We start from the raw sequence: 13,571 nt of genomic DNA on the forward strand, positions 1-13,571 counted from the left end.
CATTCCAGGTCAGGCTGGACGGGGCTCTGAGCAACCTGATCTGGTTGAAGATGTCCCTGCCCATGGCAGGGGGGTTGGACTAGATGACCTTTAGAGGTCCCTTCCAACCCAAACTATTCTACGATTCTATGATTCTATGAAACATGTTTAAAGCTAGCTTAGTTGTGCCTAGCACAACTACCATCAACGTAATTCCAACATAGTCTAACACTGGAACTCAAATACTAAATTTATGTACTGAATATCTACACTATGAACATTAAAAAAATGCTAATAGTGGTTTACTGTACTGAATCAAAATATCCATTTCTGGAAGACACAGCTGAAAAAAATTTCAATCATCACTTCCAACTTCTCTTAGCTTTTTTTGGTCATTCTGTCAGCCAAATCCTTAGTACAACCTATCACCTCTTAACACACAGCCATGAAACAGAAGAAACACCTGTCACCAGAACACAAAATTGTTCTAGAATTAATTCTTGACCTATTACGTTGATTGCTTTCAATTGAAAATAGGGAGGCAACCACATTTTTCTAACACTTAAATTATGATGAATCATTTCTGGTCTTGACATACTAAATTAATAAATAGTTGTGTAAGATTTGAAGTATTCTCAGCATCCCAGAGGCCTGATGTCACAACACATGAATGAACCAGTTTTCTTCTGAAATCTCTTTTCACCTGCCCAGGTTCCAGTGATCACAAAGATTGTTATCAATACCTCTGTGTATCACTCTTTGCGCCACCCTCCTTCACCCAAAAAGTTGTAATGCCTGGAATAAGTTATATTAACATATTTATGGAGATGTTAACTCTAACATAAAGTTTAGACTGTGCTTCCTGGTACTGCAGTCTTCTACATTGCCACTAACTCCTCAGACTGCACAGGATCACACTACTTCATCCCATCAGTCCAGGAACCATACAGGTAATTAAGCAAAACCCTATTCAATATTAGGAAGCAGTGACTTCATAAGAATTTCTACAAAATTGCCTACTCTGTGCAGAAACCTCCAATAAAAAACAAGGTCTATTTAATGCCACAGAAAAAAAAAAAGTAAATAAAAGTTGCACAAAGTGGCAGAAAACTAGTTCTGACCATTTGTTTTCTTTGTAGAATTAATAAATGACTGTTCAACTACCTAGTACTGGATAAGTAATTATACTTACACAAGCTTACACTTGTATAGAGGTTTCTTATTTCCCAGAATTTATCAGGTCATTCTTCTCTAGGCTTTCCCAAATTTGCATACGTTTTTGTAAGTGCCACATGAATTTTAAACTTCAACTTCTCTAACCTTTCTTTCACCCCAACAAACTGATAGAAGTCCTTAATAATTTTCTCTCTAAAGTATACTGCCTATTACCAAAAACTCAAAACAATATTGGTCCCTTAGACAATACGTGCCTAGTTACAAAAATGCTAAAGCATGCAATTAACTGTTCACAGCTTGTTAAATAAAAATTAGCTTTTAGCACAGGATCTTTTGCTTTTAATACTATTCTAGCTGATCTTACTTCCCTTTCAGTCAGGTAGGAAGGCTAGTGAGAAAATACAGCTAATGTGCTTCTAACATGCAGGGAATACTAGATCCGTTTCAATCTCCTTCAGGTCCAAATGTGCAATTAGATCTCAAGTACTTCAGCCAGATAAGGGTAAAACTGGAAATGCTGGTTTAGGCTCAATTCATATAATAATGGCAGGTGAGAAAGAAACAATCAAAAAAAAAGACCCTAATAGCTACTTGCGTGTTCACACTACTGAGACAGAAAGCTCGCACTGCCAGGCAACTTAATCTTTCTTAATTTCTGCATTTGGTTTTGCCTTGAATTGATGGCCAAATGAAAGCAGTGATCAGGACTGTATTCAAATATCATTGTTAGAATGAATTATTGCAGTGGATTTTCCTACAATATATAATTCACAACTCTGTTTCACCTAGAGTTGCAATCACTGTAGCATTAAGTTGGCTACACCCGAGATTTGAAAGATGAAGTAAATGGGGCATTGCCACCAATAAATTTAAGAGCCCATTGTGGCTTTAGTATTTGAAGCTTGTTTTTCCATTAGTTCTATTAACCCTCCCCCTCATCCTCAAAACGGGAGTCAAAAGTGTTGGCTTTCATTTCTGATTTCTTAAGCAGTAGCTGCCTCTCTCTCCTTCCCTCTGCCAAGATTAAACTAGAATTCCTGACTTCACCCAAACAAATAAAACAAAGGCTGTGCAGTAACAACTATATATTAGCTATAATATAGCTATAATATCATTATAAGGTGCACAAAAGCCAGACACTGACTTTCCTGTCACTACCTAGTAGACTAGAAAAACACCTTTTGGACTGTGGATCTGCCCACTGACAAGTCAAAGGAGAAATACCTGGTCTGGAAGCAAGCCATGGACAGTCTTTTTCTTCATAATGCGAGTCGATTCCCTCTTCTAGCAAGTTCTTACTCGTTACAAGGAAAATTCTGGATATCATTTATACTTCAGGCTACTTAGAAAAAGAATTCCTGTCCTTATCGTAAAGGCAGCACACATTTTAATAATTATCAAGTACAGACAAGCATTAAGCATATCCAGAACTGTTAGCCAAATATAACCAAACATTAGAGTTCAAGTGTTTTACATAACACCACTGGCTATTGCTAACACCAAAAAAGAAAACCCAAAAAAACCCACAACACAGTAAGAATCTGTATTGAAGAACAGGCATTTACACAGAGCAATCAATTTTGAATATTTAAGTGCTATATCGACCCTAACTTAGCACTTTATCTGGTTGTCAGCTGTTGAGGGAGCAGAGGAGTTGCAGAAATTCATTTTCTAACTCACCTTTCCATAACCTGCACTCTTGCAGGTTATTCAATTCCACTGCTTTATCACCTATCACGTCTTTAAAAGGCAACTTTCCTCCCTAAAGTGTACATCTGGATTGGTATGTGGAAAGTAGTTAATTACCGTGCAAGCATCCATGTCTGATATTGCCTCCTCCAGTAAAAACATACATAACAGCTGCTTCTTTTTATGGTTTGATATTGCCTGTTTCCTAAATACTCCGCTTTTGTTTCCCTCAGTTTCAGAGGGGTGTTCAGCTTTTCAGAGAGCTTTGAAAACATACCAACTCGACTCTTACAACTGTCTACACATTTTATTTTCTGTAAACTTTGTAAAAGTGTCTTGAATGTATTTTAAAATTATGAATTCATGCATGTATCTTTGCAATAAATTAGTATACACATTACTGTACTATTTTGTTCAGGAAATATCAGATTAAACATACTGAAAACAAAGTGTGCGGTAAACTGCACATTTCTCCAAAAGTTGTAACTACTTTCTGTACAGAAATCTATTTCTGATTGCCAAACTGGGCAAAACCAAATTAGTTTAGAACCACTACATACTACAGATGAGCAATAACTGTATGTTCACATAGATGCATTTTTTCCATAAATGGTTTGGTATTAATGTCAACAAGCTATTGGTATCAGGATGTACAAAAAGCATGTACAGCATATACATTACCCACCAAAGGCACTAGCTTACACGATCCTTTTTCCAAATGCCAGATATTTGTGTATCCTGCCAATCAACAATACCGAGCTTTATATGAATTGCAGAATGATGTAAACTATTTGGAACAGACAGAGCGATTTAAGAAAACAGAAAAGGATACACTGCAAAAGCCAAGACAAGCAGGCACCACACCACGCTGATATTCATTTCTTGTGAGGGCTTCACAATACTGTAATAGGCTTCCGTCACCACGTACACAACTGTAGCCGCAACAGTGAAATCCACCAACCACTGATATTCCGGAAAATAATGCAATGCTGAAAAATACAAGTTTGCAAATGTTAAAGGTGTGGTATTTTAAGGCAGTTACTGACATATATAGAATGGAGTGACAATTAAAAAATGTTTTCAATTAACTGAGGTCTAGGTAGACACAGATCATCCAAGTGAAGAGCAACAAGAGCAAAAGCGCCACATTTTTTCCACTCAACAACCTGAACTTCACTCTTCACTTCTGTTATTCAATACTTGATTACTACTCAAATTTGTAAGGCTACAAGATGTTACTATTTTGTAATCTCAGCTTTTATACATTAACATCCTAAATTCAAAAAGCACATTCAGAGCTTTTTAAATTCAGCACAATTTAGATCTCAACATCACAACAGAAAATGGTTCTCTGGTTGAGGCTAGCTGCAATTCCAGGTAAGAGTTTTTTTGACTCTCTGTTAAAGATTAAAAGCTCATTGGCAATCATTTAAAACACTACATATAACCACTTCCTCTTTTTCTTTAAAAAAACAACATCTAAGATACTAATGGTTTGTTCTTCCAGATTTTGTTAGTATCTCCTGTACAGCAATAAATCATTGTGTAAATTCCACTACAAAAATTCCGGGGATCATACTGTGTTGCATGCAGGTTGGGTGATTTACAAAGAGAGAACTCCCATAGGTGCTGGGAACTGCAAGGAACAATTTGTGACAATGAAGTGCAGCCGGTCCCTCCCCCTCCCAAACACCTTCCCGACATCTACACGGTTAAAAAGTCACAACACATTACTGAGCATTTGTCTGTTGACTACAAGCTACCTCATGCCAAACATGAAATTGGCCAAACCCAGGTATTTCCGAGTCCTGTACTTATTTTGAAATAACCACCTGGTTAGATTCAACAAAAGTTTATATACGTAACTTTTTAAAGACAGTTAAACCCTACACTGTATCAGTATCTATAAATACTCAGGGAGACAGCTAAACCCTATAATTTCAAGCAAATAACACTAACTGAAACTTGTGAATGCTTTGTTTATTTATGTGTCAGCTTCAAAAAACTGCATTTCTGTTAAAGGTATTTTCTACACTGCCTCCGATAATTTAAGCTGAGAAATCTCCTGCATAGGACTATGCTTCCCTTCTTTCTATATTTATGCATAGGAACACATGCATATAAAAATGTAGATAGGAAGAAAGATAGGAAGAAAACACGTATCACATATACATACATATCCATACACGAGTCTTCTGTAACAGAATGACTGGTTATGATTAAGGAATCAAAAATTACCATTTAAAAAAATAGCAACTTCCAAAACACTTAATGCTGCTTATTTCTGTACTGTCACTTTCGGCTTCTAAGCATTTTACCTCAATGTTTCAGATGTGTGATTGAAAAGTCTAGGTTTCAATGCTACAGCATTTAGATGAGCAGAAGGTATATGTTTCGACATCTGCCAATTGTCATTTTCTTCTACAAAGCTATGATGTCTATTTCAAATAGCCTATGATGTGATCCTTTCGGTGTTATCTCATATTGCTATGGATGCCTGATACAACAATAGATGTGCTTTATGCTGGATTTCACCTACTCATCCTTTTCCATAACGCTGCTATTAAGATGTCACCCATGGAACAACAAAGGAGACTTAGCCGTAATTCTTGCCTTCTCATTTAACTTTATTATCAGTTGTACTTCTATTCATTCATTGTCTATAAAAAAAAAGATACCAGCATTCATTGCAAATAAACACTTGATAGAAAGTATCAGGATATATTTGAAATAATATATTATCGTCTGCATCCACTACTTCTTACCAATAGTGTCCCTTTCAGTCACAGATTTTGTTTCCAGATGAAGATCAATGTCTTTTGGAATGGTTAGGGGTTTGTTTTCAATATGACCATTATATTTTCTGTAAAAATAAATAAATAGATAATACACACATGGATATGACAAAGTAAACTTTTTCAATATATAATAGCATTTCAAATTTAAGGAAAGTGCAGACCACTTTTTTGCCAAATGCAAACATTTTTACCTAGCTAGCTAAAAGCATTAATTCAAGTTCAAATCTTGAGAAACAAGCAGGTACGTCACTGATTCCTAGCTTTATCTTGCAAGTCTCTGACATACTACTGTGGTATGGGTTTAAATGGCTTCTATACGCTGCATCCTGAGCATGTATTAGGGCAAGATGCGGTGGCCAGTATTTACTTCAACCCACTGATTCTCTCTGTTCAGGGAGCTACAGTGTGTTCTAGTCAGTTCCCACAGTCTCAAAAGGTTAGCGATACGAGTACAGCTACCGAGCAGAATATATCCACCCTGCCATACAGATACCCTGAAGAAAATCAAAGCTAAACTGAGACTTTTCAATTGAGGTCTAGACCAGGATGCTGAAAGACAGGAGTGTTAAAGTCTTTGGATTGAAAGTAAGTAAAAAAAGACAGACAGACCTGGCAGTGTTAATTTATTGAACGTTCACTCGAAATAACAACAAGCAGTAATCTATCTTGGAAGACAGCTGATAAGGAAAAAAGTAAAAAACAAATTCCCCAAAAAAGCATTAGGCCTTTTTGTCACAACAGCGTACTTAGCAAGTACGTTACATGAGCTGGACTAACCTAGATCCTTGAAAGATCCATCCTACTAACCATCAAGCAAAGACAATTTTAAGATAGTTTTCTAATCTAAAAGGGTATGTGTAGAAATACTACAGACTTGTTTCAATTCATACCCTGCTTATGAAAACAAGAAAAGAAAAAAAAAAATTATCGCAGTATTACTAGCAATCCTGGAGATCCAGTACATCTTGAAAAGAAATAATCCATCGTGCTCTCTTTGGGGAGACAGACAAGGCTAAGTACATGGCGATACAGCACCAGGTTCAAAGCTGTGTTCCAGGTTTTAGCCATTGCTGCAGAGCATGACAGGGATACAGGGGGGCTTCATAAAGAGTAACACGCAGATTCATTTGCTGCTATCATACAGGGGGCTACTTGCGTATACAAATGGAAGGAATGAGGCAACCAAAGGTTGATACTCACACTGCTAAACTCTTCCTGGCTTCCAGCATTAAGCAACTTGGGGATAATCTCAGCCAGGGATTGCATCTTCTGAAACCATTTTTCAAAACTTACATGAATTTGCCTAATCCCTTTCTGAACCAGTCTGAAATTTGTTGAGCTGCGTAGTGTCTTGTGGCACCAAGTTCCACAATGTATGTTCCAAATTGAGAAGTCCTTAAATCTACTCTACTAACGTCATTCGTTGCCTCCTTGTATAACATAGTAGTAAGCTTACTACCCCCTATCCATCCTCTATGCACACTGGATATGTACCTGCTGCAAAACCCTCCCTCAGCCGGCTCCCAGACTAGTAAGCCTTACACCTCTCCTCCTTGTGTGGAAGCCTTTCTTCTAGCCACCATCGCTCCCCTTTTCCAGTTCTACTGAAATCTTCTTTGAATCATCTTTGAAATACGGTATGAACAAAATCTGTCTTATACGTATAACATGAAGTTAGCCTATGTTTTCCAAATTGTTGCTTAGAACTAACACGTCTTTAAGGAACTCATTTTTCACAGCAGAGATACGTGTAAAGACCATAAAAGATTACATATTTAGACTAAAAGCCACATTTTCATCTGGAGCTCTGAAATTATGCCAACATCATGGTCTTCACTCTCCTGAAAATAAGCCACACTACTAGACTTTAAATTTAGGAAAACAGGATCCTCTTAAAAGAACCTGAACAAAGTCAAGTTACATGAAATTGGGCTGAGAGACTACCATTACTAACTAGGGTAAAACTTACCTCATCACTATTAAAAAAAAAAGTCATTAAAGCAGATCAGAAAATGTTTTGTTAGGGTAAAAAAAAAAAAAAAAAAATCAAAACCAAAGCTTAAAACCCCTAAATGGCTAGAAGGAAACAGTAAACTCTGCCAGATTTTAGAATAGCACCTCTGAAATTAGAAAAGGAGAGGTGGATTTTCTATAGAAAGACAAGTTATTGGGACATATAAGCATTAAAAAGAAATTAAATCAATCATGAACTTATTTTTAAGGAATGATGTCCTCTCAGCTAACCTGTGAGATGAGTATACAAGCAGAAAGCGTTAATAAATATTATTTTTTTCAGGTGATATTAATTCTCAGTATCATCTGAAGCACAAGAATTTTAATGGACGAACTGAAAACTCAGGATAGAAATCTAAAGCATGACTGAAAAAATTCAGGTGCTCAAGTCTAAACAAGAAGTCCCAAACACTGCCCAGACACTGGGCTTCCCAGCAAGCTTCTGGCTGCTTCCCTGCCCCCAGTTGTACTCTTGATGTTTTCCTACTGCACACACCCAGGAGTACCATCATCTTGAGTAAGATGAGCGTTTTGATAACTGAAGCCATTTCAGCTCAACAAAATTTGGTGTCCCTGCACTTTAATTACCCCAGGGGACCCATAATCCAAGAGACACAGTCAGAACATACCCAGGATCATTGACAGCTTTAATTCAAAGTAATTAATAGCAGCTATGGACCTTTTCATTAGCCTAACAACTTAACGTAACACAAACTATTCTGAAATAGAAAATCTGCCTAATATTCATGCACTATTATAACCTATAGCATAATATACTGAAGTGTAATATGCATTGAATAAAATAGACTACAAATTCACACTACAGCTACTTCTAAGGCTCATTTTCAAGCAAGTTCCTTGGATCTCCTTCTGCCATTTCTCTTTTAATTAGTTCAAATTGGAAAAGTATTTAAGTAAGGAGCAGGTACTACATTTTGCAAGACTATGGGCTTGACAAAGCAAATTCTTTATCTTGAAAAGTCTTGGGGAAAATCACATAGATGCATCCTTATTTCTCCTACACCATCTGTTTCACATCTCCCTGGCTCAAAGGAGCACTGCATTCCGTTTTGTCCAACCTAGAACGGTACCTCCAAACCAACTCAATAGGAGCAATTCCTACTTTAAACTACGGTTCTCCTCCAACAACAGCCACTTCTTTAGAGGACACAGAGGTGTAGTTATTGACTAAAAAGTGAATGTATTATTCATTCTGTTGTTACAACAGCAAAGCAAAGAAAGCATCATTTAAGCCTCCACATTACCATCCTGGTTTCTTTTGAAGTTTCATATCCCCCTGTGATTAACATTTACCCTAGTACAAACGACTACCTACAACTATTACAATTTGCATGTTAATATAGTAAGATAATTATATCAATCATAATAACTAAATCACACCAACAAAATTTGACTGCACAGACATGAAAACATAGCATCACATTTGCAACATTAAATGTAGAAGTTTACTAACTGAAAAAGGACTTAATGCATATATAGGTGACTTGTGATACAGGTTCCTACTAAATTTCACAGAAAATTTTCCAAAGATTACAAAATTTAAGCTTATATGTCAGTACACATTAACATGCCATGCTTCCACTCAGCTGAGAGCATGTAATTGCTCTGGTGAAAGTGAGAACACACATGTTTTGGATGGCAAAAGACTGGCAAGACTGAGGAAAGGCAGTAAGAGCAATGTACAATTATTACTTGGCAATGCAATTGTGTTTTTCTGTTTAAGGCTCCTATGGGTGGACTTAAAGCTATAGTTATGCATTTAAAGTTAATTTTATATATGAATAAATATTACTGGTTAAATGGACAGTTATTAATTGTAATGCTATTCACAATTATTTTGCCTCAATTTGTTACAGAAAACTGTTAGGTAAAATTAGTTTCTGAATTTGAAACAATATTGCAACAAACATGTAAAATTAAAGTTATTTAATATTAAAGGAACAACTTAATTCTTTACCCCAAGGTGTGGCAAATAAGGTTGCTAACCATGTAGCTTAAGAACTACGAAACAGAAAAAAAAATCATATTACAATGAACAGATCATATGTGCAGTTTGTGGATTATAAGAAAATTCATTCTGGAATAAAAGAAAAAGGATTAAAGGAAAGCTCCTATGTCACCAAAAAGAAAGCCAGAGGGGTTGGTTTGTTTTAAACATAGCCAATTCAGAAATCTTGCATCAACATAGCAGCTCCACCACCTCAAGATGTCTTGGTTCTTGCCACAGTTGTACTTCTGGAAGGCTGTTCCAGAACTTCATGCCTGAACGTCAGAAATCTGTTTCTGCCTTAAGCTGACAGACAGCTATCCCATCCCTCTGTCGTCTTTTTGCTACGTTAAACAAGCCAAGCTCTTTTAGCGTCCTCTTTTAAGACAGACTTTCTGTTTCCTGGATGATCCTAGCAGCCCTCTGTTCACCTGTTCACATACAAATCCATTTTTCTTGAACATGAGTGATCAGAACTGTACGCAGTAATCCAGATAAAGTTCTACATCGGTGCCTCGTCCAAGAGGATTAATCTCCCTCTCTCTTCTACTAGAAATACCTCACCTAATACATCCTAGGAGCACATTTACCTTCCTCACAGCTGTCTAAGAGTGGTGGTTCATAGTAATCCTATGTTGAACTAATATACTCAAATCTTTCTTCTCTTGCTTCAAGATGAAAAGCTTCAATCCTATAGAAGAATCTGCTTTCCTCAGTTTTCATCCAAATTAATATATTCACTAAAAAACTTCCTTGCCACCAAATTAGCAATTTCACAGACCAATTTTGTGGAGTGGAAATCATCCAGTCCTGCACAGTTTGGGCATATTCAATTCTCTGTTAAACCGAAAGAACACAGTTCGGTACGGAGCTGTGACAATTAATGCAAGCAAGGCAGTCATATGGAACTAGCAGTTTTTAACTCACACAAAACTAAAAGTTGGCTGGCAAAGTTATTATATGGATCATGCTGGGGGAAAAGAAAAAAAGAAAAAATCTTAAAACAAGTATTTACCTATCTTTTTTGGTCTTCCCTCTTTGTTTCCCTGCAAGAATCCGTAGTTCTTCTTCAGTAGGATGCTGATACCACCGTAAACTAAAGAAAAAGAAAATCTCAAGTAAAACAGTACCAGTATTAGCAATTTAGTGGTTGGGGTTTTTTTAAAGCATATATCAACACAGATCTATATGCATATTAAAACACTGGTCATTTGCAACACCTAAGCAAAGGAATTGCTCACACTTTGGAAAGGAGAGCCACCCTGCAGGAAGACCTGGACAGGCTGGAAGAGCGGGCTAACAGGAACCTTAGGAAGTTCAACAAGGACAAGTGTAAGGTCTTGCACCTGGGAGAACATAATCCAGGAGTGCAGCACAGGCTGAGATCTACCCGGCTGGGGAGCAGCTCTGTGGAAAGGGACCTGGGGGTCCTGGTGGACAACAGGCTCAATATGAGCAAACAGTGTGCTGCTGCAGCGAAGAAAGCCAACAGGACGCTGGGTTGCATCAACAAGGGCATCAGCAGCAGAGATAAAGACGTCATTATCCCACTCTACTCGGCGCTTGTCAGGCCACACCTGGAATACTGTGTTCAGTTTTGGCCCTCACTACGCTGGGTTTGTTCAGCCTTGAGAAAAGAAGGCTTAGGGGAGGCCTTATCGCCATGTTCCAGTATTTAAAGGGTGGCTACAAAGAAGATGGAGACTCCCTTTTTACAAGGCGTCACATGGAAAAGACGAGGGGTAATGGGGATAAGTTACTCCCGGGCAGATTCCGATTGGACACAAGAGGAAAATTTTTCACAAAGACAACAATCAGCCATTGGAATAATCTCCCCAGGGAACTGGTGGATTCCCCAACATTGGACACTTAGGATTCGGCTGGACAGGGTGCTGGGCCATCTTGTCTAGACCGTGCTTTTGCCAAGAAAGGTTGGACCAGATGATCCTTGAGGTCCCTTCCAACCTGCTATTCTGTGAGTCTATGACCCTATGAAAATACCCTTGTGTGCAAGTACCAATGATGCCAGAACTGAACAACCACAGCTAAACTTCAGTTCTCTTTAGCATATGAGATGCTTATTCATAACTAGAAAGCTTTGCCACTTTGTCATTCAAGTGAAAGCCCTTCACTTCTCAAAACACCAAGTTTTCAAGTTATCAAATACTGCAAACAAGGTGGTACCAATATGGGAAAAAGTTCACTAAAATAATTATACCATCACAATTACCCATCAGAACCATACTCTAAACAATTTTATAAAGTATAAATTATGCCTCTCAAAAAACGAGTAATTTTCCAGAATCCGGAATAGCTATTATCAAATAACCATTACCAGTCTTTTTCTTAGGCAGAGCAGATCATAACATCAACATTCTTTTCCTGAACACCCTCTCAGTGGTATCTTCAACTCCTACCAGAAAAAGTGCTATTAAAAAAAAAAAATCACTAATCTACATGTAGCTGAGCTGCAAGTTTTTCCACTTTTACAAGTCAATACACCATCCATTTAAAAGGCAAGTAGGGGCAAGGAAATTCTGAAGAGAAAAAACAGAGATGGTTAAGTCTCTGAGATGGTACATTTTACCTTACTCTCTAAGCATGTCAAGAACCTTAGTAGCTGAAACAAGGCCTTTTCCACATTCAGCAAGGGAGGGTTGCTGTCCAGATGCAGGAAGGATGTCACTCTGATCTCCATTCTGAAATGCTGAGGCAAAGGAGCCCAAGTATTAACGGGAACAGACTTAGGAAATTTATCTGTATTTATGTGGAAGTACTTTTCTGGAGTAGGAGGCCACTAATTGGTGACACAGGTTAACATAGGATAATCGTTAGAGATGATAACAGATTCCACAACCATGAGTACTTCTCATGTTAAGAAAACCTCATCAAGTAGGACCATTCAAATCTACCTTGGCTAATTAGAGACTGTGTTACATCCAATTTCAGAAAGATAGCAAGGCAAATTTGGAAAATAAACATCAAACCCAAATAACCTCAAGCCACTTGATAACACTTGAATCCCAGCTCTGTTTTGGAAAGGCTTACTGTCCCAAGTGGAATTCTGGTCCACCCATCTTTATATTTGCAGAATATGGCCTTTCATGTAAATACAAAAAATTTTGTTATTCTTCATGGAACATTGTCTACACAACAAATACTGAGGGAGGTCCACTGCTACGAGACTCGTGCTAAAAGCAGAAACAGTCCTAAATGCAAGCAGCCAATATTGCAACAAGCAATATTATACATCTTCTGCCTTCCTTACGATGGCATGGACACTTCGTGTGTGCACACGTGCTGCAAGAGACACTGGATAAAGACTACGAGAAAGAATAGGTACAATTTTAATGAAATATATGTATCACTGAGCGTATGCCTGCCTGACAGATCTTAAATGGGAGACATAGCCCCTCTGTCCTGATACTGTCCTTGACACTACACTAAACCTGGCTGAGGACAGGGAAGTGGGAATGAGGAAAGATGGTGTGACAAAAATACAACACGCTTCAGGAAGAGCTCAGTTTCGGCAGTTTAATTGCTGGTATAATGAAGCATTAAACAGGTAGTTGCACAGAGCTCATGGACATCATCTTAAAATAACTTAAAAACTGGCATAACGGATAAGTAAGAGTTCAAGCCAGCGATATTACAAAGAATACAATCTGGTTAACAGGGGGTTCCACCAGCCTCTGTCAGCAGGTACCGCTGGGCTAAAGAATCAGCTGACGCTGGGATTTCTTCAAGAGAAAAGAACTTCAGTACCAACCAATAATAACATCACAGAGATCCAAACCATTGCACGCTGTAAATTTCCCTTGAAGGAATTCACTGCCAGTTCAAAAACTGAAAATGGCAACTACTACAGACTTTGCATGAACAAGGAGTTGGGGGGGGGGAAGGAGGGG

General features: G+C 37.8%; 1 protein-coding gene across 1 annotated transcript in view; it reads right to left on the reverse strand.

Moving 5' to 3' along the window:
- The window catches only part of TMEM161B (transmembrane protein 161B), a 32,051-nt gene that overhangs the window by 15,072 nt on the left and 3,408 nt on the right, over positions 1-13,571 (reverse strand). Inside the window, exons 2-4 of the mRNA XM_019474376.1 lie at positions 10,679-10,759; positions 5,610-5,707; positions 3,677-3,833 (exon numbers count right to left, since the gene is read on the reverse strand). Coding sequence (XP_019329921.1) covers positions 3,677-3,833; positions 5,610-5,707; positions 10,679-10,759 — 336 coding nt within the window. The remainder of the gene's footprint in view (positions 1-3,676; positions 3,834-5,609; positions 5,708-10,678; positions 10,760-13,571) is intronic.

The sequence above is a fragment of the Aptenodytes forsteri genome, unplaced genomic scaffold (genome assembly GCF_000699145.1).
Source record: "Aptenodytes forsteri isolate BGI_AS27 unplaced genomic scaffold, ASM69914v1 Scaffold41, whole genome shotgun sequence".
NCBI classification, from domain to species: Eukaryota; Metazoa; Chordata; class Aves; order Sphenisciformes; family Spheniscidae; genus Aptenodytes; species Aptenodytes forsteri.